This window comes from Bubalus kerabau, chromosome 1, assembly GCF_029407905.1.
Source record: "Bubalus kerabau isolate K-KA32 ecotype Philippines breed swamp buffalo chromosome 1, PCC_UOA_SB_1v2, whole genome shotgun sequence".
Taxonomy (NCBI): domain Eukaryota; kingdom Metazoa; phylum Chordata; class Mammalia; order Artiodactyla; family Bovidae; genus Bubalus; species Bubalus kerabau.
The window spans coordinates 231553997-231580164 of record NC_073624.1 but is presented as its reverse complement, the minus strand read 5'-3'; the positions used below and the strand labels follow the sequence as shown (position 1 = coordinate 231580164).

The following is a 26168-nucleotide window of genomic DNA, read 5'->3' as shown; positions in this document are numbered from 1 at the left end:
GTTAAGTTTTACTGCCTGGTGTGGGCTGTAAGCCCCTCCACAAAGCCTTTGGTGCTTCCGGAGTGATGATTTTCCTTTTCAAATGCAACAGCACACTGAGCTCACCCTGGAGCAGCAGGGAGGCCCCTTAGGGGCCATAGCCACTGTCCTAATTCGTAGCCTGCTTCACCCACAGGTGTCAGACAGCGGCACCCCACCCCTTTCATCTTCCACGTCAGTCAAGGTCCACATCAGGGAGCAGAGCCACTACCCGCCCTCCGCCCTCCCCCTGGAGATCTTCATCACCATCGGGGAGGAGGAGTTCCAGGGCGGCATGGTGGGCAAAATCCACGCCACAGACAGAGACCCGCAGGACATGCTGACCTACAGCCTGGCGGGAGAGGAGAGCGTGGGCCGGCGCTTCTCAGTGGGGGCCACCGATGGCAAGATCATCGCCTCCCACGCACTGCCTCGGGGCCGATACACGTTCAACGTCACAGTCAGTGATGGAACCTTCTCCACCATGGCTGGCGTCCACGTCCATGTGTGGCACATGGGGCCAGAGGCTCTGCAGCAGACCATGTGGATGGGCTTCCACCAGCTCACCCCAGAGGAGCTGGTGAGTGACCACTGGAGGAACCTGCAGAGGTTCCTTAGCAACTGGCTGGACATCAAACGAGCCAACATCCACCTGGCCAGCCTTCAGCCAGCAGAGGCCACAGCTGGTGTGGATGTGCTCCTGGTCTTTGAGGGACACTTGGGGGCTTTCTCCAAGCTCCAGGAGCTGGCATCCACCATCGCTCGCTCAGCCAAGGAGATGGAGCACTCAGTGGGAATTCAGATGAGGTCAGCCATGCCCGTGGTGCCCTGCCAGGGGCCAAGCTGCCAGGGACAAATCTGCCAAGAGACCGTGCGCCTGGACCCCAGGGTTGGGCCCACGTACAGCACAGCCCGGCTCAGCATCCTGACCCCAAGGCACCGCCTGGAGAAGAACTGCTCCTGTAAAGGTGAGAAATGGGCCTTCCCCAGGACACCCAGCACTGCTGGGCCTGGCCAGCCCAACTCCAGGGCTGGAGATCCCAACACAGGGCTCTCAGTTTAGTTAGAGGGACATTTTCACAGGATTAAGGGCCATGGACCACCATGAGACAGGTATGGCCTCACAAAATCTCATCATGGAATAGCACCCTAGTTCTGGTCACTTTTTTAAATTTTGAAAATAATGGTAAGAATACAAGAGACAGTTCAGATAACAGCTAAAAGCATAGACTCTAGCATCAAGTTGCCTGGGTTCCAATCCTAGCTATGCCACTTGTGAGCCATGTGACCCAAGGAAAATTAATTAACCTCTCTGTGCCTTTGTGCTATTGTAGGGATTAAGAATTAAATATTAAGTGCTTGCTTAGAAAAGTGCCTGACATCTAGAAGGTGGTCAATTAGCCTGAGTCAGTAACACTACTACTATTATTACTACAGTCTGATGGGTTTAACCTTAGCATTCAGAATAGGCAGCTCAGGTTCAAATCTGAGCTTCTATCATTTACTAGCTGTGTACCCTTGAGTGGATTATTAAAACTCTCTTTCTCCTCCTTTTGACCTGAGTTCCCTCTCTTCAACACTTCTCTTCCCCTCCTCTCAATCCCCCTCCCCCCAAATCAATCCTCTTCCTTAGGAATCTGGAGCCCTGACAACTGATAATATTATTTACACTGAGGTTTTAAGGATTTAATAAGTGAACTCACTTCTGGGAAGGGTGGATTTAAAAAAACAAAATCTGGGGAGGGCATTGCTTAATATAACACAGCATTTCTCAAAGGGGTTTCCACAGAATGCCATGTCCAAGGGCTAATGGTAGGTGGTCCACATTAAAGGGTCCCATGGTCAAATAAGCTTGAAAAACTCAAGTTTAGGTGAAGTTTCAGACCCCTCCCTATGCAACAGTGCATTAGCAATTGCTATGAGGAATGGAGTATGCAGGACCTTATGGAAGTTTTAGCCACATTATTTGTCACTATTTTCTTTCTTTTTGACTTCTTAACAGCATATCATGTGGGATGAACTTATTCAAATGATTACACTCCTAATGATAAAGGAGATATCTTGAGGCAAAAAGCCTTTGTGGTGTTCCTGAAATCACACATATATGCAAGATCCTCTCCAACTTGGCCTCCTTCTTCCCCAAGTGATGTCAGAATCATCATGGAAACTATGGAGGATTTTGGTATCAACCAACATACTTGGTTGATATATCTGGCTCGATTCATGTTTCCTTCATGGTTTTAGCTCATAGTTTCTGACCCAGGCTGGAACCCAAGGCAAGGGGCCCTGGGGCCAAAGAAAGGTGTGCAGGGTGATGGCCCCTGTCTAACAGTGTGCCCCTGGACAAGTTACTCCACACCCTTGTTTCTTCACCTGTAAAATGTGAGCAATGACTTTGCTTGCCACCCAAGAGTTGAGTGAGACAAAGTCGGTTCCAGTGCTCTGTGGTGACCACTTGGTACCGGGGTCCAGCCCCGGTTGGATCCAGGGATATCCTCAGGAGGATGGCGTTGGCAAAAGAATAGCAAAGCGGAGAGACAGAGGCTTGACCTGACTGGTTTACGTGGGAAACCAATAAAGTTCATGACACCGAACTTGCTCTGACCACGGAGGCCGCAGGCACCCTCTCGAATAGCTGAAGGTACCCCACCTTAGGCACCTTCTCAAGTGGGTCTTAGAAGCCCAGGCAAGTAAGTGGTCTCAGAGAGCCCCCACACTCCAAATCAGTCATCCTGAAGGAAGAACAGAGAAGAAAAGGAGAGAAAAGGAAACAAGAAAGAACGACATGGGGAGACCAAGCTTTGGTGAGCAAGGCCCATAGCTTTATTTTCAAAGAGAGCTTATATACCTTAAGTTGTGCATAGAGGATAATAGGGGATGTAAAACCATGCAAAATCAGCAGTCTTTGATCCTTATCGAGACCACGCTTTCTTTTCTGCAAACTTATCGTATACAAATGCTTTAGGTGATTTACATCATCTTCTGGCCAGAAGGCCTATTAACATTTTATGACTCTTTGTTCTGATAAAAGCTAGTTAACCAGAAAACATGTTTTTTCTAAGAGTAATTATTTTAAAGTTTGGCGCCATCCTTCAAAAGTGTTAGATAAAGTTGCATTCCTATAGGGCAAAGGTGCAGTGGGCTTACAACAAGGAAAGAATTTATTACCTTAAGGGTCTAAAGTTGTTAACACCAAGGCCACTACTTATTTTTTTCTATATACCAACTATATTAATTAATATACTCCCAAGGACACAATACAGGGGATGTGGAAACTTGGCAGCAAGCATTGGCTCAACAATGAAATCTTCTACTAGTTCTATTCTAACAATTTCTAACTCCCTGAGAGGCTCTATACTATTTGAATATCTTAAGCTTCCCGTGCCTCTCGCGGTTGGGAGGCTGTAAACAATCGTATGCGTAGCTGTAGGAGTCCGGGTAAACCTGTCAGGCAAGTTAGAGAGCCATCTGAGGGGTTTGGATTGAAACACTCCTAATATGCCCAGGAGGCTAATTAACTAGAGCTCTAAGTTGATTTCCTTCAGAGAAAGGTGATCGGGGATAGCCCCCCATTAATGTCAGAGGAGTTGGTGAAAGTTGTAGAGTAGTAAAACAGACAGATTCTGGTTTTGGGGTAGATGCTCAAGCAGATCCAGGGGCCCCTCGAGTCCTGACTCGCCTTTGCATATCAGGCCTCTCCGCACGACCTTTGTCATGGGTGGGAACTCCCGTGCTGGCTCCCAGCATCTCCCCCATTTTTATTTCTTAAGAAAGCCAGATGCAATTCAGTCTCGAGCTTCTGAATGCTCTGTCGGAGAATTCTGACAATACAAGGAAGAATGAATATGATAAGCAGAATTAGAGCGGCCACAGCAGCATAGTTAAAAATAGCAGACAGAAAGTACTTTCCTGAAACAAAGTTAGATAATGTATGGAAGAAGTCACTTGCTACTCCTGAGGCAGTAAAATCTAAGTGAGAGCGTTCTATGGTTGTCATTTGACTGTGAAGTTTCCTTAAATCTAAACTAATGTCGGAGCTGTTCCAGACACCTAAAATATGATTTTTAATTTTTTGCCAGTCATAATCTGTCTCATTTACTTTCAGGGGTGTTACACAAATCCACCGGTAGTCGGCATGACAGGACAGTGCCAATCTCACTTTTAAAGCCTGCAATTCATTTCCAATATGCAATATTGCTTCCTCTAGGGCATCTATCCTCATCTCCAGCTTCCTGAATATAGCTTCCTCTGTTGCCAATGCTAAAGAAACATTTTTGGACATAGCATCAACATATTGAGCAGTGTGTACTTGTTTAGTCAATGAAACTGCTGCCATAGAAACAGAAGCAATTCCGGTTATTAAAGTTGCTACTCCCAGGAAAAGTAAGCCTGCTAACCGTCGTGATCGCATTAAATCCCGCACTTGTTGTAATACAGCAAGACCATAGTTATCATACCAATGTGTGGTTATAGTTACAGGCACCATAAGATAGGGTGGGCGTTGCAACACCACAAAAGAGCTAACATTATATTGAGGGGTCAAACAAGATGAGAGCATACATTGTTCACAAGTTACTATATTAGGTCCACCCGAATAATTCATGTGTATATTAAGTCTCTTGGAGTCATTAGTGAAGAGAAAAACATAAGGCGAGGGTAGACAAGCTAAAACAGAATAAGTAGAAATATTTTCTGGCCGGGTTAAGGTAATAGGGGCAGTAGCGGTAAGGGCCTTCCAAATTTCTGGTTGCCAGTAAGTTCTGCCCTTAGCCGTATAAGACAGCATAGGAGGAACAAATTGATTACGATGCCATCTAGTGGCGCGTAATGGCCAAGGAACTGAATAGTCTTTCCAATTGTTAAATCTCCCTTTAAATGCATCATCAATCATTGGATCCTGACCTGGATCCGGGTTGCTCCAGTCCTGAATGGTATAATTTCCTCCTGGTATTCTGTAGTCAATTCTAGAATTATAAGTACAAGATTTCCAAATCGGATATCCTGAATGACCATCTATAGTGTTCCATATGGCATCTGAAGGGGCAGCATTATGACAATTTGGATATTTTGGTGGAGATTTAAAACGCAGGGATTTAGAGGGGTCAGGGATCCCAGGCATACGAGCCAGTAATACCCAAACTGACCGATATCTTAAGGATGGAGAATCTGTTATAATTGCTTTTTCAGAGGCTCCAATACATCCTTCTTTGGTAGGAGTAATAAAGCTTCCTGTATGACCAAAAGGGAAGTTAAAACAAACAGGGAGATCGTCTGTTAATCCCCTAAAGGTATAATTGAAATTAATAGGGTATTCCTCATTTGTATAGAAAGTATAATGTCCTCCCAATAAATGAGGCTGGTTTGTGTGGACCCGTATAGGGGCATTGTTCCAAGTAACTACTTGAAAGGTTGGAGGATCTGGGAAGTATGCCCAATACTTTTCTGGAGCGGGAGAGGAGGCGCTTACCTGGCAAGATAGTAAGGCAAGCATAGCAATAAACACTCTCTCCGGAGAGGCTGGAGAGCCCTGTGGGGAAGCTATCCCTTGTGCCTGGTGACAAAGCGTCTTAATCTGTCCCCAGGTAGGTATAGAGGCTTGTTGAGTGGCCCGCGTAGGACATCCCGGTGATTTCCTGTGGGGTAAAGAATTAGGGGGAACAATATCTCTTATACGGAGCTGTGACATCTGTCTGGTGGGTGGTTCCTCTTCCTGTTCATCTGGGATCTCTGGTGTCATTCGTCTAGAGATCAGCTGGGCTTCCCGTGTTGGTGGAGGGCGTGGAGGTAGAGGAGGTCCCTTCCTTTTTTGTGGTCGAGGCAGTGGAGGGACCAGATGCCTGGGGGGCTGTGACATGACGAATCAGTCTGTCCGGGATCCAAATTGCATCCTGTGGGAGAACACAAGCATATCCTCGGCCGCTAGTTAATAATGGGTTGGGACCCCTCCATTGTCCAGAGAGGAGATCCTTCCACTTCACCAACAGCTTTTTATTTTGTTCCGGACACCAATGACGAAGCATTGCAGTGGCTCCGGATGAATCAACATTCAGGTTGTTTATTACAAAGAGAGCATGCTGCAGGATCTGATGGGGGGAACTATATTTAAATTCCCCTTCCTGTAATTTTTGAATTTGTATTTTTAATGTTTGATGTGCCCTTTCTACTATAGCTTGTCCTTGTGGATTATAGGGGATGCCTGTATTATGTTTTATATAAAACTTTATACAAAAATCCTGGAAAGGCTTAGAAGTATAAGTAGGGGCATTATCAGTTTTTAAAGCCTTTGGCAGACCTAAATATGAAAAACAAGTAAAGAGATGTTGCACTACATCCTTATAGGCCTCTCCAGTACGAGCAGTTGCAATAATGACATGAGAAAAAGTATCTACAGTTACGTGAACAAAAGACAATTTTCCAAATGAAGAGACATGAATTACATCCATCTGCCAGAGTACATTAGGTCTGAGACCGCGAGGGTTAACTCCCATACGTAAATTATTTACAGTAGTGGGACAATGTGAACAGGAGAGAACAATCTCTCTCGCAGATTCACGGGGAATCTGAAATTGATAATCTTAAGGCATTAGCATTTTGATGATGGAGTGAGTGAGAGGCTCGAGCCTCTTCAAAGGCAGAAGCCACTGTAACTTTAGTTAGTGAATCTGCCAAGTCATTTAAGGCATTCAAAGGTCCAGGCAATCCAGAATGAGCTTGAATGTGGCCAATAAAATATGATCTCAGTTTCGTTCCCAAATGTGCTGCTGTAGTTTAGTTAACAAGTGAAAGATAGCAGTTTTGTTCTCGGGCAGAACCGCAGTCTCAATGTGTGGGAACAGCCTGACTACATACTGAGAGTCAGAGTAAAGGTTAAATTCCTCCTCTGCAAACATAACAAAAGCCTCTATAACAGCTGTGAGTTTAGCTCTTTGAGCTGAAGTTTCTTGTGTTTGCAAAACCTTATGCTGATCTCTTGTAACTATAGAAGCTCTGCCATTAGCTGACCTGTCAGTAAAGGCCATTTGAGTGCCTGGAATGGGGGAGTGTTTGCACCTAACAGGGAAAATAACTGGATGTTTAGATATAAAGTTTAGCAAAACATGTGAAGGTAAATGATGCAGAATTTGACCAAAATAATTTCCTATAGCAATCTGCCAATTTTCATCAAACATTAGAAGAGCATCAAGCTGTTCTTTATTATATGGAATTACAATTTCTGATGGCTCTTTACCAAATAACTCAATGCTCCACTTTCTCCCCTTTAATATTAAAGTAGCCACTAAACCCGGATAAGAAACCACTACCTTTTTAGCTTGAGCGGGAAGATGGACCCACTCTAGGGGGCCGTTTGGCCATAAAACTCCCATAGGTGCAGTTGGGGTAGCCAGGGCAAAGGAATTGCCAGGCGGCTGCTAATTCAATTCTTTTTACATAGCTATCAGATAAAGCCTTTTCTACTTTGTCTAGGGCTTCCTGAGCCTCAACAGTTAATTGCCTTTTTGAAGTTGGATCAGGATCACCGCGGAGAATGTTAAAAAGAGGCTTTAGCTCAGCAGTGGTTAATTTTAAATAGGGCCTTATCCAATTAATAACACCTAAAAGTTTTTGATAATCATTTAAAGTAACAAGATGGTCTTTTCTCAATTGTAAAGGGGCATGAGTCACTGTTTCAGAATTTATAACCCTTCCTAAATAAGTTATAGGTAGATTGGTTAGAATTTTCTCTGGGGCAATTTTTAAGCCTCTAGCTGACAGTGCCTGAGTCAAATCTTGGAGAGCAGTTTGCAAATGAGCTCTATCTGGATGAGCTATTAAAATACCATCCATGTAATGAATCATATATACTTGTTCATATTTAGCCCTAATATCTTCTATAGCAGCATTGACAAATTTTTGACATAGGGTAGGGCTATTTTTCATTCCCTGGGGTAACACTTTCCATTGAAACCTTAAATAAGGCTGTTTAAAATTTTCTGATGGCAGACTAAAGGCAAATTGCTTTTTATCTTCAGCACTTAAGGGAATGGTGAAAAAACAGTCTTGTAAATCAATTATAATAATATTATATCCCTCTGGAACAGCTACTGGGGAAGGGAGCCCAGGTTGTAAGGCCCCCATGTCTTCCATAGTGGCGTTAATAGCTCTTAGATCTTGTAAAAGTCGCTACTTGCCAGATTTTTTCTTAATGACAAAAATAGGAGTGTTACAGGGGCTATTGGAGGGTTCAATCTGTCCCAATTGCAGTTGTTCAGAGATTAACATCTTAGCTGCCAGTAATTTTTCTTTAGGCAGAGGCCATTGTTCTACCCACACTGGGTCTTGAGATTTCCATGTAATGGGGTCGGCAGCAAAAACAATGGCCTCCATTATAAATTTGGATACCCCAATCCTGTACGTTGCTGTCGAGGGGTTGGGCAGATTGGCTCAATTATTCCTTCCTGTTGTTTACCTAGTCCTTTTGATGGATCATAGCCCATATCGAGCATTTGGGAGGTCACTTTTTCATCAGGACTAAGAAGTAGCACTCCCATTTGAGACAGCACGTCCCTCCCCCATAGAGTAAAGGGGAGTGAAGTAACTACATGGGGTTGAAAAGTTCCACAGGTATCCTCAAACCGCCAGTCTAACATTTTTACACTCTTAACTACTGCGGTGACTCTCCCTATTCCCACCAAGTCGTTTTCAGTCATATGGGTTGGCCAGGACCTGGGCCAGTCTTTCCCAGAAATGCAGGAAACATCTGCTCCTGTATCTAACAGCCCCACAATAGACTTGCCAGTAACCAAGATAGTTTTCATAGGGCATTTCTGAGTAATCTCTGTCACCCAAAAGACCATATCACTGGATGTGAATCCTCTCTCTTGTCTCTCACTCTGAGTAACAGTGTGCCCTATGGCAGTGTGATAAGGCAAAAGTAAAAGTTGAGCTATTCTCTGTCCTTTATGAATTTGTATAGTTTTAATTGGGGGTGAAATCATAATCTGAATTTCTCCTGTGTAATCTGAATCAATCACTCCAGGAACAATTGTGAGTCCTTGCATGGCTAAGGAACTTCTGCCCAGTATAATTCCTACCAAACCTGTCAGTAATGGGCCTTTAACCCCTGTAGGGATTTTTATAGTAGGACTATCTGGTGTTAATATTGTTGAGGTGGTGGAATGGAGGTCCAGTCCTGTGCTGCCTGGGGTTGCTCTAATGAGCTCTGTGATGGGATGAAGGGTATGAATGGGTTCAAAGATGTTGCCCCAATTGCTGTCGGGGCCTGAGGCTGGCCCCTCAACCCGTTTCCCAACTGCTGGTCAGGAACTAGCAAGGTTCCATTTTTATGGAATTTTGATCTACAGTCTTTTACCCAGTGATATCCCTTCTGACAACGAGGACAAGGAGTCTTAGGGAGATTAGGAGTCATAACCGTGGAGGCAGGATTCGGCAGATAAGAGTTAGCTGTTCTTTGGGGGCAGGCGCGCGTAAAGTGCCCCTCCTGGCCGCAAGACATGCAGGCTTTGGACAAGCCAGCATTCCGGCCTTGATTACTGAAATGACTCTTTGGCAGGTTATTCTTGTTTGTAAAAAAGGATTGAACTGTCTGTTGATAAGAATTTCCCTTTATGGCCACAGCTATAGCAATGCCCTGCATCATTGCAGGTCCTACCTCTGCACATTGCCTGATGTAATCTCCTACTCCCCCAGATTTTTTTTTTTAGGACGTAGGATAGCCTGGCAGGTAGAATTAGCATTTTCAAATGCCAGTTGTTTTATCAGTATTTCAGATGCCTCAGTACTAGAAATTACTCTGTTGATTCCCTCTATAAGTCGTGATACAAAGTCCTCATATGGCTCTTCTGGCCTTTGTTTAATGTTTGAAAAGGAAGAGGTTGATTCCTTTTCTTGAGGCAATAATCACCAGGCCCCAAGGGCGCAGGCTGATACCTGTTCTAAAGTTTCTTTGCCTAGATCCATCTGATCCCCGAATGTTGCATAATCACCAATTGCTACCAACTTTTCTTTTACAATGTTGCTTCTTCCCTGTTTGAGGTTAGTGCTAGCCTGCTTTTAGGCAAGGTCCTCATATTCAGCTTTCCAAAGTATAAATTGCCCTCCAGATAAACAAGCCTTAGCAATTGTTTTCCAATCATGAGGTGTCAGCCATCTAACCGCCAAGGCGTCTAATAATGTTAAAGTGTACAGGGCTGTAGCCCCATATAAGGCGTAAGCCTGTTGGAGTTCTTCAATTAATTTCATTGGAAGAGGTTCCCAGAAAGGGACCTCTTCCCCACCCCTTTTCTGAAACACTACTGGAAAACAAGCCTCAAGGTGGGGATCAAATTCATCCTCGGGGCTAGAAAGGACCCTTCCCCGGGCAAGTTCTAGTGGAGGGCCCTCACCCCTATAGGGAGGAGGGGGCAAGCGGGGACTGAAGCATTCCCTGTTTTTCCTCTCCTGCTCTGGGATCCTCTGCCTGTTTGATATTTAAATCTTACAGATGGTCTGATTGGGGATGTTTCCCCTCAGACTCATAGGAGCGGATGGTGTGATTGAAGATATTTCTGTCAAGCTCCTAGGAGCGGATGGTCTGATTGGAGATGTTTCTCTTAGACTTTTAGGAGCATCTTTAGCTAAAAAAAACCAATCCTCATCAGAATGGTATCAAGCTGCCGTTTCCTCTAAATCTTCCTCATCCTGAGGGGAGAGCTGATCTATCTTCTCATCCCTATCTTTTACATGCTCATTGGCAGTCATAGCAGCTAGCCATTCGTTTAGCTGCCGATAGCCAGGTATAGCTTCCTTTTCTTCACTTTCCTCTCGTACATGCACCTTTTTTCCCCTCACTTTCCTCTTTAACATGAACCTTTCAGAATCAGGAGCAGGGTCTAAAGCATCTCTAATTATATTCCATAAGGAAAAGGCATCAGAGGGCACCTTTTCCGGACCATGTTGACTATAACAAGTTTTTATCTGTTTACCTACCTTTTCCCAGTATCTAAGTTAACAGTGCCCTTTTCTGGAAACCAAGGACACTGCTCTTGTACAAATGTGAAAAAGGATTGAACATTAGCTTTCTTGACTTTAATTCCTTTTTTTGCTTAACAATTGCAAAATTACTCCTATAAAAAGTTGTCATTCTTTTAATTCACTGTTACCCATGTCAGAAAATTTTTATCTTGTCTTAAATTGCAAGATTCAACACTTCAACACTGAAATCTTGTCTTATATTGCAAGATTCAACACTTCAACACTTCCCACTCCTACTCACCCTACCTATCTTATGCAGGGGGGTCCGCAACACCCTGAATGGGGTCCTAGCCATCCAAAAACTGCACAATGGGGGAGACCTACCTTTGGATAGCCTGTTCCGGGCGCCACTTACCGGGGTCTAGCCCCAGTTGGATCCAGGGATATCCTCAGGAGGACGGCGTTGGCAAAAGAATAGCAAAGCAGAGAGACAGAGGCTTGACCTGACTGGTTTACGTGGGAAACCAATAAAGTTCGTGACACCGAACTTGCTCTGACCACGGAGGCCGCAGGCACCCTCTCGAATAGCTGAAGGTACCCCACCTTAGGCACCTTCTCGAGTGGGTCTTAGAAGCCCAGGCAAGTAAGTGGTCTCAGAGAGCCCCCACGCTCCAAATCAGTCATCCTGAAGGAAGAACAGAGAAGAAAAGGAGAGAAAAGGAAACAAGAAAGAATGACATGGGGAGACCAAGCTTCGGTGAGCAAGGCCCGTAGCTTTATTTTCAAAGGGAGCTTATATACCTTAAGTTGTGCGTAGAGGATAATAGGGGATGTAAAACCATGCAAAGTCAGCAGTCTTTGATCCTTATCGAGACCAGGCTTTCTTTTCTGCAAACTTATCATATACAAATGCTTTAGGTGATTTACATCATCTTCTGGCCAGAAGGCCTATTAACATTTTATGACTCTTTGTTCCAATAAAAGTTAGTTAACCAGAAAACATGTTTTTTCTAAGAGTAATTATTTTAAAGTTTGGCGCCATCCTTCAAAAGTGTTAGATAAAGTTGCATTCCTATAGGGCAAAGGTGCAGTGGGCTTACAACAAGGAAAGAATTTATTACCTTAAGGGTCTAAAGTTGTTAACACCAAGGCCACTACTTATTTTTTTCTATATACCAACTATATTAATTAATATACTCCCAAGGACACAATACAGGGGATGTGGAAACTTGGCAGCAAGCATTGGCTCAACAATGAAATCTTCTACTAGTTCTATTCTAACAATTTCTAACTCCCTGAGAGGCTCTATACTATTTGAATATCTTAAGCTTCCCGTGCTTCTCGCGGTTGGGAGGCTGTAAACAATCGTATGCGTAGCTGTAGGAGTCCGGGTAAACCTGTCAGGCAAGTTAGAGAGCCATCTGAGGGGTTTGGATTGAAACACTCCTAATATGCCCAGGAGGCTAATTAACTAGAGCTCTAAGTTGATTTCCTTCAGAGAAAGGTGATCGGGGATAGCCCCCCATTAATGTCAGAGGAGTTGGTGAAAGTTGTAGAGTAGTAAAACAGACAGATTCTGGTTTTGGGGTAGATGCTCAAGCAGATCCAGGGGCCCCTCGAGTCCTGACTCGCCTTTGCATATCAGGCCTCTCCGCACGACCTTTGTCACGGGTGGGAACTCCCGTGCTGGCTTCCGGCAACTTGGTGTGGAGGTGACACCTTTGGTTGCTTTCACAGGTACTGCCGTGAGGTTCAGCGGTCAGAGTTTCGGGCGGTACCGTCTCCCGGAATTTCAGAACGGGCACATACACTTCCGCCTGAAAACACTCCAGTCACAGGCAATTCTCCTGTTCAGCAATAAGACAGTGTCTCTCTCCCTGAAGGTAAGGAACCGCCACCCTGAGAGATTTCCTGGGGGTGTGCCAGGCTGGGGAGGTGGGGCAGCATGGGTTTGGCCAACAAGGCAAACTTCTGCAAAGAAACCCTGAGTGGTTTACCATGAGCCTGGGTGTGACTCTCGAAGGTCAGAACATGAGACTTTCTAGTTACAATGGCCAAGACCCACCCCACTTAGGGATGCATCATGTCCTAGTACATCAGAGGTTGGGCTGTTCTGTGGGATGACAGAGAGCCTCTGAAGATAGAGAGAGAGATGCATGAGGCCACCTAGACCTGGCTGATGCTTTTATCACTTTTGCTGAGTAAGAGACCAATGTTCCCCAAGATGGGTTGGACCTGGGGGGTGCTCAAAATGACAAAATCAGCATTAAGGTACATGGAATCATATGGAGGAAAATGAATTTCCTTTCTAAGGGTCTTTCAGTCCTTCTGATTATATCTGTAGAAAGTCTCAGAGTACCTGCCTGATTTTAACACCTCCATCACACATGTCCATCTCCCAAAGAGAAAGGAGACTTTGGCAGCTAGTTCATGTTAAGTTGCTTCAGTTGTGTCTGCCTCTTTGCAACCCTATAGACTGTAGCCCAGCAGGCTCTGCTGTCCATGAGACTCTCCAGGCAAAAATACTAGAGTGGGTTGCCATGTCCTCTTCCAGGGAATCTTCCCTACCCAGGGATCGAACCCACGTCTCTTATGTCTCATGCATTGGCAGGTGGGTTCTTTACCTCTGCACCACCTGGGAAGCCCCGTTTAGAATTTTTAAAATATTTGTTTATTTTTACTGCACTGGGTCATCATTGATGTGCACATGCTTTCTCTAGTTGCAGTAAGTGGAGGCTACTATCTGGTTGTGGTGCTTGGGCTTCGCATTGTGGTGGCTTCTTGTGTTGCAGAGCATGGGCTCTAAGAACAGGGGCTCAGTAGTTGTGTTGCTCTGCGGTGTGTGGGATCTTCCCACAGCAGGGATCTGTGTCCCTTGCATTGCAAGGCGGATTCTTCACCACTAGACCACCAGGGAAGCCCTAGTTAGAACTGAATTCATTTAGCAAATATTTATCAAGCATTACTATGCAACAGGCACTCTTCCAGGTGCTTGGGTCTTATCAGTGAAAAATATTAAAAAAAAAAAAAAAAAAAAAAACAACCCTCTTAGAGTTTTCATCCTATGGTGAGAAACTGACAGTAAACCTAGTAAATCATAAAATTACAGAATTTGTCTAAATGTAATAAGTGTTTGGGGTTAAAAGAAAAAAAATGTTAAGGGGGATAAGGAATGTGGGAAGTTACAATTTTAAATAAGGTGGTTAGGGAAGGTTTCATTGAGGGTCTAGTTATGTAGACCTCTGGGGGAACAGCATTCTAGGTAAAGGGAACAGTCATTGGTAGGAGATTGCTTGGCATGTTTAAAAACAGCTCAGATGTCAATATGGCTTGAGTGAAGTGAGCAGGGGAACAGGAGTAGCACAAGTTGAGGTCGGATACATAATAAGATGAGATGAGATCATATCTATAAAAAGTTCTCAGGCTATTTAAGAACATTGGGGTTTATTCTGAGTAATGTAGGGGATGTTAAAGGTTTTGAGCAAAGAATTAAGATGTTTTAACATATGTGAAAAGGGTCCTCATGGCTACTGTGCTGAGAATAGACTTTAGAGGAACAAGGATGGAAGTGGAAAGACCCAGCCCAAAGGAAGTAATTCTGGTGAGAAATGATGGCAGTTTAGACCAGGGGAATGACAGGGTAACTGGGAAAAAAAAAGAGTTCAGATGCTGGAGATATTTTGAAGGCAAAGACAGCAGGACCCCGGAGGAGCTGAATGAGGGCTAGGAGAGAAAACAAGGAGTAAGACGTTGACCTGGAGCAACCTGAAGGAATGGAGTTGCTGCCAACAGACCTAGCCAAGGATATGGATAGAGTAGATTGGGGAAGTGGAGGTGACCAGGAGTTCCATTCTGGACACATGAGCTTGAGATAACTATCAGACCTACTAGTGGAGCTGGACAAACAAATCTGATGAGACAGTTCTGGGCTGGAGGTGAAGATCCAAGATTCTTCAACGTATATGTAGTATTGACAACCATGAAACTGGGGAGATCACCAAGGATTGCAGGTTAAAAATAGGGTACATCAAGGATTTATCCTTGAGATACTCCATCACTGAGAAGTCAAGAGAAGAGGAGAATCCAATAAAGGAGAATGAAAAGATGCAATCGGCGATGGTGAAGGAAAATGAACAGAGTATTGAATCTGGGAAGCCAGATGAAGGGTTTGTATTAATAAGGAAGCAGTGGGGCTTCCCTGGTGGCTCAGTAGTAAAGAATCCATGCAGGAGACATGGGTTCAATCCCTGGTCTGGGGAAATCCCACATGCCCCAGAGCAACGAAGCCCAAGCACCACAACCACTGAGCCAATGTAGAGCCTGGGAGTCTCAACTACTGAACCCGTGTGTCACAATTAATGAAGCCCACATGCCCTAGAGCCCAGTACTATGCAACAAGAGAAGTCACTGCAATGAGAAGCCCAACTATGGAAACCACGTGTCACAACTACTGAAGCCCGCATGCCCTAGAGCCTAGTGCTATGCAACAAGAGAAGTCACTGCAATGAGAAGCCCAACTACGGAAACCATGTGTCACAATTAATGAAGCCTGCATGCCCTAGAGCCCAGTGCTATGCAACGAGAAGTCACTGCAATGAGAAGCCCATGCACTACAACTAGAGAGTAGCCCTCACTCTCTGCAACTAGAGAACAACTGTGTACAGCAACAAAGACTCAGCAGACATAAATAAATACATAAATAAAATTATATATAAAAAGAGAAGGAAGCATTGAATGATCAGCTCAGTCATATTCTGCTAAGAGGTCAAATAAGATATGAAGTGGTATCAATCATTGGATTTGGCAACAAAGAGGACGCTGCATACTCTGACATTAGTGGTTTCTGTGTCGTGGTGTCAGGGTGGGTAGGAGTGGAATTTTACTACACAGCGAAAGCAAATAAAGAAAGTGCAATCTGGCAAGAGATGTGGGTTCAATAAAACTTTTTCTTTTTTTTTTTTTAAGATTAGAGCAATAGGGACTTCCGTGGTGGTCCAGTGGAGAAGACGCTATGCTCCCAAAACAGGGGACCCAGGTTTGATCACTGGTCAGGGAATTAGATCCCACATGCCAGAGCTAAGACATTCTTATGCCTCAAGTAAAGATCCCACATGCTGCAACAAAGATCAAAGACCCTGCATGTCACAACTAAGACCTGGCAAATAAATAAATACATATATATTTTAAAGATTAGAGCAATAACAGCATGTCTATATGATGACTGGAATGATCCAGTAGAGAATAAACAAAGATATAGGAAGGAGAAAGGATAGTCAGTGGTCTCTTGTCCAATATATAGGAGGTTAAGAAGGGTAGGGTGGGATCTAGTGCACGAATAGAGAGATTGGCTTTGGACAACATGGACAGATGTGATGGCGACCATGCCTGTAACTTCCCATCTGGTCGCTGAGAGCGAGGATGGGGAGAGAGGCATTAAGGGTCTAAGGAGAGAAGTTGTGAAAATAGTCATCTGGGAGAGTGAGGGGACTAAACAAGACAGTAGAAGTGTTGGCCGCTCAGTCTTGTCCGACTCTTTGAAAAACCATCGACTGTGGCTCATCTGGCTCCTCTGTCCGTGGAATTCTCCAGGCAAGAATACTGGAGTGGGTGGCCATTCCCTTCTCCGGGAGATCTTCCCAACCCAGGGATTGAACCTGGGTCTCCTGCATTGCAGGTGGATTCTTTACTGTCTGAGCCAACAGAGGAGCCCAACCAAGACAGTACAATTGTACAGTTGTTGGGCAGTACAAAGGACACATTTGTGGCCGTGAAATTAAAGGGAGACCAATATGCAAAGGCTGTGTGTTACTCCGTAGCCACGTTCAGCTCTATGATACCTATACAGAGTAGAGGGAAAGTTGAGTTTTACCTGATTTGTGTATTTGCCAAGTGAGATCTACCAAATTAAAAAGGGAAAATAATTTGCCTATGGACTTTAAGCTTGATAAGGTGAGGAATGAGGACATGAAAGAAGGGAGAAACAGTGAAAAAATGGAGGGATCAATGGAGTTGTGGTCTTTAGTAAGTGAAAGCAGTGATTTAATAACAATGCTTTGTATAAGATGTTCTTATTTTAAAATTTTTTTTAATTGAGCAATAATTGCTTTACAGAATTTTGTGGTTTCCTGTCATACATCAACAAGAATCACCCATAGGTACACCCATGTCCCCTCCCTCCAGGGCCTCCCTCCCATCTCCCTTCCTATCCCACTATTCAGCCTGTCACAGAGCCCCTGTTTGAGTTCCCTGAGTCACACAGCAAATTCCCATTGGCTATCTATTTTACATATGGTATTGTAATTTTCTATGTTACTCTCTCCATACATAAGATGTACTTACTTTTGACATTCTCTTTCCTCAATGGCAAGTTATATTGGTTTTCCATTTGCTGTAATAATACTAAGTGTTCTTTTTAAAAAAGGTATGTGTAGAATTCAACCAGGGCAAAAATTGGCAAGATTGTGTACAAATAGCCAGTCTCTAGAAAACACTGGGTAAGATCTTCACATTTCACCCAGAGGAAGCTCTACTTAATCCAGCTCTAGTTAATAGTTTCACTTTGTTGTTGTTGTTGCTCAGTTGCTAAGTTGTGTCCAACTCTTGGTGACCCCATGAACTGCAGCACACCACCCTTCCCTGTCCTTCACTCTCTCCCGGAGTTTGCTCAAACTCATGTCCATTGAGTTGATAATGCCATCCAACCATCTCATCCTCTGTCATCCCCTTCTCCTCCTGCCTTCAATCTTCCCCAGCATCAGTGTCTTTTCCAGTGAGTTGGCTCTTCGCATCATGTGGCCAAAGAACTGGAGCTTCAACTTCAGCATTGTCCTTCCAGTGAATATTCAGGGTTGATTTCCTTTGGGATTGACTGGTTTGATCTCCTTGCAGTCCAAGGGACTCTCAAGAGTCTTCTCTAGCACCACAGTCCAAAAGCATCAATCCTTCAGTGCTCAGCATTCTTAATGGTCCAGCTCTCACATCCATACATGACCACTGGAGAAACTATAGCTTTGACTATATGCACCTTTGTCAGCTTGTGGATCCCCTGAAATCATCTTTGAGATCCACTTCAAGAAGTGCTGAACTGTTGAATAAGTGAGCGGGGGTGAAAGGGAGGTTTTTGGTTTCCCTGAAGGCTTAGGAGAGTAGAACACTGGAGAGGCCTGTGAAGAAGAATCCAAAAGACAGGGGCTGGCGAGATGTCTCTGGGCCTCAGTTTCCTCATCTGTGAAATGGACAGACATGTCCCCTGCCCAGGATATTCCATGGAGAACAGCAAGGGCCAAATGAGACCATAAATGGAAGTGCACTTTGAGGGGCTTTATGCTCTACAAATACAATGTCTGAAAAAAATACAGCCTTGAAAAATCACTACCCCTTCTACCTGTAAAAATACACTAACATTTTCTGCACTAGCAGCTTCTGAGCAAGGGTTTTTCGAAGCACTTCTTGGTTTTGCTGATGGTCATCTGGGTTTTCTTTACAGCTGGTCAGTGGAGTGCTCCAGCTGGAATACCACTGCCCAGGTGGCTTCTATGGAAATCTTTCCTCCCGGTTGCACGTGAATGACCACGAGTGGCACTCTGTTCTGGTGGAGGAGATGGACACTTCCATCCGCCTGTTGGTTGACAGTGCAAGCAGCACCTCCCTCAAGCTCCCAGAGAACTGCCGGGGTCTGAAGCCTGAAAGGGACCTCTTTCTGGGTGGCCTCGTCCACTCGCATTCTTCCCCAAATGTCTCCCAGGGCTTTGAAGGCTGCCTGGATGCTGTTGTGATCAACAGAGAGGTGCTGGAGCTGCTGGTCCATGGCAAGAAGGTGGCCGGTTTGCTGGAGAGGCGGGCCCTCACCCAGTGCTGCTTCCCCAGTGACCAGTGCAGCCAGAACCCATGTCTCAACGGTGGGAAGTGCTCGCAGACTGGCGGGGCAGGTAAGGCTGTGGCTGACCCTGAGGCTTATCCCAGGAGACTCTGCAGAGGACCCTGACATGCTGAACTAGCAATCGTGGATCACTGTAGAGTTGACTGAGCATATTTCTCCAACACAGCCCCATGAGGGAGAGAGGGGAGAGGGAAGTAAAGCTCTGTTTTACTGCTCAAGAAACCACTGTGCTACGGAAGGGATACTTGGAAAGGTAAGGGAACTCAGACAAGGTCACAGGGCTGAAGTTTGAGACAGGCTCAGGGTGCAGATCTCAGTGGAAATAATTCCTCCCTTTCCTTTACTGTCTGGTGAGTTGGGATTGGCTAGGTTTACACTGGAGAAGGCAATGGCAACCCACTCCAGTACTCTTGCCTGGAAAATCCCATGGATGGAGGAGCCTGGTAGGCTGCAGTCCATGGGGTTGCTAAGAGTCGGGCATGACTGAGCGACTTCACTTTCACTTTTCACTTCCATGCATTGGAGAAGGAAATGGCAACCCACTCCAGTGTTCTTGCCTGGAGAACCCCAGGGACGGGGGAGCCTGGTGGGCTGCCGTCTATGGGGTCGCACAGAGTCGGACACGACTGAAGCGACTTAGCAGCAGCAGCAGCAGGTTTACACCAGGGGAGGCCAAGAGTCTTCTTTCTCCTTCAACAAGAACTATCTTTCTACTTTTTTTCTGGATGGAGGAAGGGGGTGAATAAGAACCTCCATATAGAAGGCTGAAGTCAACACATCTGTGTCATCATTGGTCCATGCTAAGTTTCTCTTTCTTACTGCCCTTTATACTCCACTGCCTTTTCCCTTCCCCAAACTCATAGGTAAACATTTAAAGTGGGGTTTTTTTTGGCCATACTGGCACCCCACTCCAGTACTCTTGCCTGGCAAATCCCATGGATGGAGGAGCCTGGTAGGCTGCAGTCCATGGGGTTGCTAAGAGTCGAACACGACTGAGCGACTTCACATTCACTTTTCACTTTCATGCATTGGAGAAGGAAATGGCAACCCACTCCAGTGTTCTTGCCTGGAGAATCCCAGGGACGGGGGAGGATGGTGGGCTGCCATCTTTGGGGTCGCACAGAGTCGGACACGACTGAAGCGACTTAGCAGCAGCAGCAGCAGCAGCACAGTATCTGGGATCTTGGTTTCCTGGCCAGGGATCAAACCCTCACCCCTCAGTGGACGCATGGAATCTTAACCACTGGACCACCAGGGAGATCCCTAAAGTTTTTTAAAAGTATCCTTTCAACATGCATGAACTATATTTCACATGCTTGAATTTTTACACTCTTCCATCCACACTGCCACAAGTAATTCTTTTTTCTAATATTTTTTTTAATTGGAGGATAATTTCTTTACAATGTTGCATTGGTTTCTGCCATACATCAACATGAATCAGCCATAGGCACATATATATGTCTCCTCCCTCTTGAACCTCCCTCCTACTGCTTTTAATTTCGGCTCAATTTGCCAAGGTGTGAGTGTGCTTACCTCTCCCCTCTCCACTTTGCTAGCAATGGACATCCCACTTCCATCAACAGGGCTGCACTGAACATCCTTCCATGTCATCTTACGAACCTACATGAGAACTTTCACACATACACACACATGAAATTCACAAACCCAGAGTATACCAACACTTTACGTCAGGTCAGATTGCTGACCAGCATGGCTGCAGCAGTCTGTACTTCCACCAGCAAGTGCATGGGGTTCCTAAGCCCCAGTATCCCTGTCAACACTTGGCAGTCTCCTGTTTTCTAATGTTTGCCTGACTGATAATACTGTCATTTCTACCTAGATATCCAAGGAGTCCATCACTTCTGTGTCCCCACTGCCATGAGTCTGACCCCAGCCCTCATCACCTCTCATCTTCTCTTCTGCACCAGCCACCTCCTTGCTCTCCTGCTTCTGTCCCTCCACTAGCATCTTCCAGCAAGACACCAGAGCCATCCTTACACAGTGCAGATCTGAGCACATCACTTTCCTGCTCAGACCCTAGTGGTGGCTTCCCCTTGCTGTTCAGCTGCTGCTGCTGCTGCTGCTAAGTTGCTTCAGTCGTGTCCGACTCTGTGTGACCCCATAGATGGCAGCCCACCAGGTTCCCCCATCCCTGGGGTTCTCCAGGCAAGAACACTGGAGTGGGTTGCCATTTCCTTCTACAATGCATGAAAGTGAAAAGTGAAAGTGAAGTCATTCAGTCGTGTCCAACCCTTCATGATCCCATGGACTGCAGCCTACCAGGCTCCACCATCCATGGGATTTTTGCAGGCAAGAGTACTGGAGTGGGGTGCCATTGATGGAATCCCAATTTCTTACTCCTGCCTATGGCTCCTATGCACTGGACCCTTCACCTGCCAGCCCTCCTGCTCCCACTCTCCCTAGGCTCCCTAGGCTCACCCCTGTCCTGACCCCTGGTGATATGTCATGCCCTCTCCTCTGAGTCTTTGCACACATTCTCCTTTGCTTTAAGCATCTTCCTCTCTTTTTGCCTGGCTAATTTTTACTCATCCTTCAGGTCTGAACTAAAATACCACCTCCTCCAGGAAACCTCCCCTGGTCCCTAGTTTAGGCTAGTTTCCTCCCCTAACACTTCCTTTCAATAAAATGAATTTTTATAATAATTACTAATATACTGATATGATATATAACTGTCTCAGTTTGACCCCCGACCACCACCAAGTTGCCATTTGCTTGCAGTGTAACTCTGAGCCAATGTCATACATTCCCAGGCCTCACTTCCTGGCCAGCCATCAACTTCCACCTGTCCCCAGGTGCAAGGACAATAATAGTAACTAATGATGAGGACCATAACAGCAACCAATCTCAGAGCCAACGGGTGGGTCAGATGAGCTAATACATGAAGATGCTTAGAGTAGTGACTACACTGAATAGCATTGTCCTGGATGACAATGACGATACCCATTCATATCTGTTAGATGAATGTTCCCTGTAAGCTGTAAGTTGTTTGAGGGCAGGGATTAAGTCTTCTTGCCCAGCTGAGCACCACTGCCCAACACGGAGCACGTGGCAGAGGGGAGCACTCAGTAGCTAAGTGTGGACGCTGGGATCTGCAAACACTCAAGGTCCCCCTCCATCCTGGGGGCTCAGTCCACCCGCAGTTGCCGGACCACGAGGCCAGTGTGTCCTCTTGCCTCCCTGCCCTTTCCTCCCAGGATATGTCTGCGCGTGCCGCCCACAGTTTGCCGGGAGGCACTGCGAACAAAGAAAGGAGAACTGCACCTCGACTCCCTGCCTGGAAGGTGGAACTTGCATCTCCTCCCCCGAGGGAGCCCCCTGTATCTGCCCTTACCCCTACACAGGAGACAGGTAAGCACAGGAGAGGCCCCCGGCTGTGGGCTCCTCTCCCTGAGGTTGGCAGCACCTCTGCCCTCTGAGCTCTAAAGAGGCCAGTGGGCAGCCAGGGGCCAAGTAATCCAGTGACCTGGCCTCTTCGCCTTTTCCAGGGGTCAGGCCTCCTTCCTCCCACCACCTGCATCAAGAGCACCCTGGGAAGGGAGGTGCTAGCTATACATACAGATCGCCCAAGCCCTCTGCTGAACCTAGTGGACTGGACTTGCCAGGCTGGGGCCCAGGAATCTACCTCATACCAGCTCCTCAAGCATTTCTGGTCTTTGCTGAAGTCTGAAAATGCTCAAGTTCTTATTCTCTTGCTCTGGCCCCTGACTTTTCAGAAAGTGGCCCGGGGGCAATGATTCCCCTTGGGACAGGCTCCACTGTGGATTCATGCCCCACCACTACCTACCTGTGCCTTATGTAATGCTGCCCTGGGGTTGCCAGGGAAGGAGAATCACCCACAATAATCCTAGACACAAAGAGGCTTCTGGCAATTCACTGGTTTTACGAATTCCCAACTTGGAAACCTTTAAAAATCATGAGGGAGACTTATGAAAAATAAAAATTCCTGGAACAATTAAATTGGCATCTCCAAGGAAGGAGGCCTGGGATTCTATTTATAACACGCTCCCAAGGGACCCCCCCACCCTGTTGTCAGGGTGTATGTAAGAGATCCAGTGGTGTGGTCCACCCACCCATTTTACAGGTGGGGAAACAGAGACCCAGAGAAGGAAAGGGCTTGTCCAAGATTCTCCCATATGTTTATCTTAAAGTCCTTTCTCTCAGCACCCGGTCAGGGAGCTAAGATCCTACATGCCACGGGGCAACTAAACTTGCGGGCTGCAGCTACTAAGCCCGAGCGCTTCAGAGCCTGCCTGCTACAAGTAGAGAATCTGTGAACCACAAAGAAAGATCTTGCATGCTGCAACTCAGACTCAATAAAGCCAAATAAATAATAAATTAAGAGGGGACATGGAAAGGCCTATATAGTGACTGGGTCCTCTACTTCTCTGTCCCTGCAGGTGTGAAATGGAGGCCAGGGGCTGCTCAGAAGGACACTGCCTCGTCACCCCTGAGATCACAAGGGGGGACTGGGGACAGCAGGAGATTCTGATCATCATAGTGGCCCTGCTGGTCATCGTCGTCATCTCCACGGTGCTTCTCTTCTACTGCCGCCGTTGCAAGTCACACAAGCCCGTGGCCATGGAGGACCCAGATCTCCTGGCCAGGAGTGTGGGTGTTGACACCCAAGCCATGCCTGCCATTGAGCTCAACCCCCTGAGCACCAGCTCCTGCAACAACCTGAACCAAACAGAGCCAGGCAAGACCTCGGCTCCAAATGAACTTGTCACTTTTGGACCCAGCTCTAAGCAACGGCCCATGGTCTGCAGTGTTCCTCCCAGACTCCCGCCAGCTGCCGTCTCTTCCCACCCTGACAATGAGGCCATCATTAAGAGGAGATGGTCAGGCGAGGAGATGGGTCAGTATAGCCACAGGCTGTTAGCCTCTGGGATTGATGGGACAGGGCAGTAGACGGAAACACCCCATTATCTGAGACATGAGTGTTTTCAGCCACCATCCAGTCCACGAAGGGATGTGGTCAAGGTCAGGGTGCACTGGATGTGACTTCATCCTCGGGGTTACATTCGCAGAGGTGTCCAGCCATCGGGAATTACCTTGAATGGACGGGGAAATCCACGGGGTGTCTTTTGGAATGTGGCACGACCCACGAGGCTTCCTCTCTAGTTTCAATGCGAGACCTGCCTCCTCCTGAGGTGCAACAGGAAGGTGGGATCCCTTTCCAGACAAAGTAGGGGAATCTCCCCTCAGGTCGAGATCAGGAGGGGAGAAGGGGCTCAGATTAAGTTGTGCAGGAAAACTCGGTGTTCCTCTCGAGTGAGACCCGTGTGTTGGGGAACCTTTGACTTGCATCAAGGCTGTCAAGTACAGTTTCGAATTTCAAGAAATTTGGTGCACTAGTGGGCTGGACCAGACTCCAGGCCTCTGGACTCAAGAGTCTATGCCTCGTTCCACTGAACTGTGATCCACTTCTCTAAATTCCAAGTCACTCCACAGGACTGACGTCCATGGCAGAAACCCACAGACCCTGGATGGGGGTGGGGAGGATCCATGGGGTTAAAAGGAAGGTTCTGTATATATTTACTTGGGTTTCCCTGATGGCTCAGCTGGTAAAGAATCCGCCTGCAATGCAGGAGACCTGGGTTTGATCCCTGGGTTGGGAAGATTGCCTAGAGAAGGGAAAGGCTACCCACTCTAGTATTCTGGCCTGGAGAATTCCATGGACTGTATGGTTGATGGGGTTGCAAAGAGTCGGACACAACTGAGTGACTTTAACTCACTTACATGTATATTTACACTTTTCTGGAAAGGGAGAGAGAGAGGCAGTTGTCTAGTTGGCTGGCCACCCAGTCAAGAGGTACAGCAGCCTTGGGCCAGACCTGGCTCACTCTTCACCCTCCTCTCATTTTCAGCTCAACAGGAGGTGAATTTGTAAAGTACTTTATGTTTCTAGGCTTACTTACTAATAGTTCAACAGTTATTGGCATTAACTATCTGCCATTAGGGTAACTGGGACCCATATAGACACAGTGACTTGTAACTCTCCCAACTCTCAGGACCAGGGATAGAGGCAGGTCCAAGGATGCCTGATCACCAAGCTTCCAAGCCACATCTCATGTAATCACTCCCTGTAATAGACACCATCACATCTCCTAGTCCAAAAGACATGTTTGTTTCCTTCAATTAAGGAGACAAAACTCACCAGTAGGATTTTGATGGAGCTGCTGTCTCCAGGAATGGGAGTTGGCTGCATGGAGCCATTCAGATTCTTCCCTTATTCACTGACCCTTGAAGGCAGTGGCACAGATTTGCAAAATGGGCTGGCTTTGAGTTAAACCTCTGGCTTTCAACTTGGCGCCACTGGATTCTAGATATTAATTTAAGCTGCCCGAGACAACACACACAGATGGGCCACATACCCACTGACTCCCTGGCTCCTCTCTGCCAGACGCTAAGTCATGTACATTAGCTCTAAGGCCAGCTGGAACCTTCACCAGGGAAACTCAGAGCTCACCCTATCATGTGTTCCCTTTCAGTGTACCCAGGCGGAGCCACGGTCTGGCCCCCAACGTACTCCAGGAAGGAACGCTGGGAATACCCCCACTCCGAAGTCACCCCTGGCCCAGCGCCACCGTCGCCTCACTGCCACCAGAACCCAGCCGTGATGCCGGACCCCAGTGGCCTCTACGGGGGTTTCCCCTTCCCGCTGGAGCTGGAAAACAAGCGAGCACCTCTCCCACCCCGTTACAGCAACCAGAACCTGGAAGATCTGATTCCCCCACGGCCCCCCAGTCCCCGGGAGCACCTGCCGGCTCCCTGTCTCAACGAGTACACGGCCATCAGCTACTACCACTCGCAGTTCCGGCAGGGAGGGGGAGGGCCCTGCCTGGCAGAAGGGGGCTACAAGGGGGTGAGCATGCGCCTCAGCCGCGCTGGGCCCTCTTATGCCGACTGTGAGGTGGGGGGTGGGCACGCCCTGGGCCGGGGCCAGCCCCAGGCCCCCCCCAACTATGAGGGCTCTGACATGGTGGAGAGTGATTATGGGAGCTGTGAGGAGGTCATGTTCTAGCTATCCTCAGAGGGAGGCAGGCGGGAGGCTGAGGACCCGACACCTCCCCCCCAACTGGTGGGGAATGAATTGAGCGTGGCTGGGAAAGAGGGAGGGAAGCCCCCATACCCAGTCCAAGCTGCCAAATCTTGAAATGTGCTCTTGCAGACCCCAGCGGGTTCCTGAGGATGGAGGGAAGCTGAGGGTAGAGCTCCAGACACAGCGCACCAGGGCCCCCCCGCAGAAAGGGGGTGCCCAGAGCCGTTACCCTAGAAACCCAGGAAAAACTGACTCCTG

The 26168-nt window shown here is 46.8% G+C and overlaps 2 protein-coding genes across 2 annotated transcripts in view; one reads left to right on the top strand and one right to left on the bottom strand.

The window, feature by feature from the left end:
• Window positions 1–25892, top strand: part of FAT2 (FAT atypical cadherin 2) — a 74611-nt gene extending 48719 nt beyond the window's left edge. The window contains exons 18-23 of the mRNA XM_055566808.1: window positions 176–986; window positions 12706–12851; window positions 18455–18896; window positions 22063–22216; window positions 23266–23723; window positions 25360–25892. Of these exons, the coding sequence (XP_055422783.1) occupies window positions 176–986; window positions 12706–12851; window positions 18455–18896; window positions 22063–22216; window positions 23266–23723; window positions 25360–25892 (2544 nt within the window). The remainder of the gene's footprint in view (window positions 1–175; window positions 987–12705; window positions 12852–18454; window positions 18897–22062; window positions 22217–23265; window positions 23724–25359) is intronic.
• On the bottom strand, window positions 3731–5872 carry LOC129642253 (endogenous retrovirus group K member 6 Env polyprotein-like). Its single transcript, XM_055566809.1, has one exon. The coding sequence runs from the start codon at window positions 5870–5872 to the stop codon at window positions 3731–3733; it is 2142 nt and encodes a 713-aa protein (XP_055422784.1).
• Window positions 25893–26168: the final 276 nt, after the last annotated feature.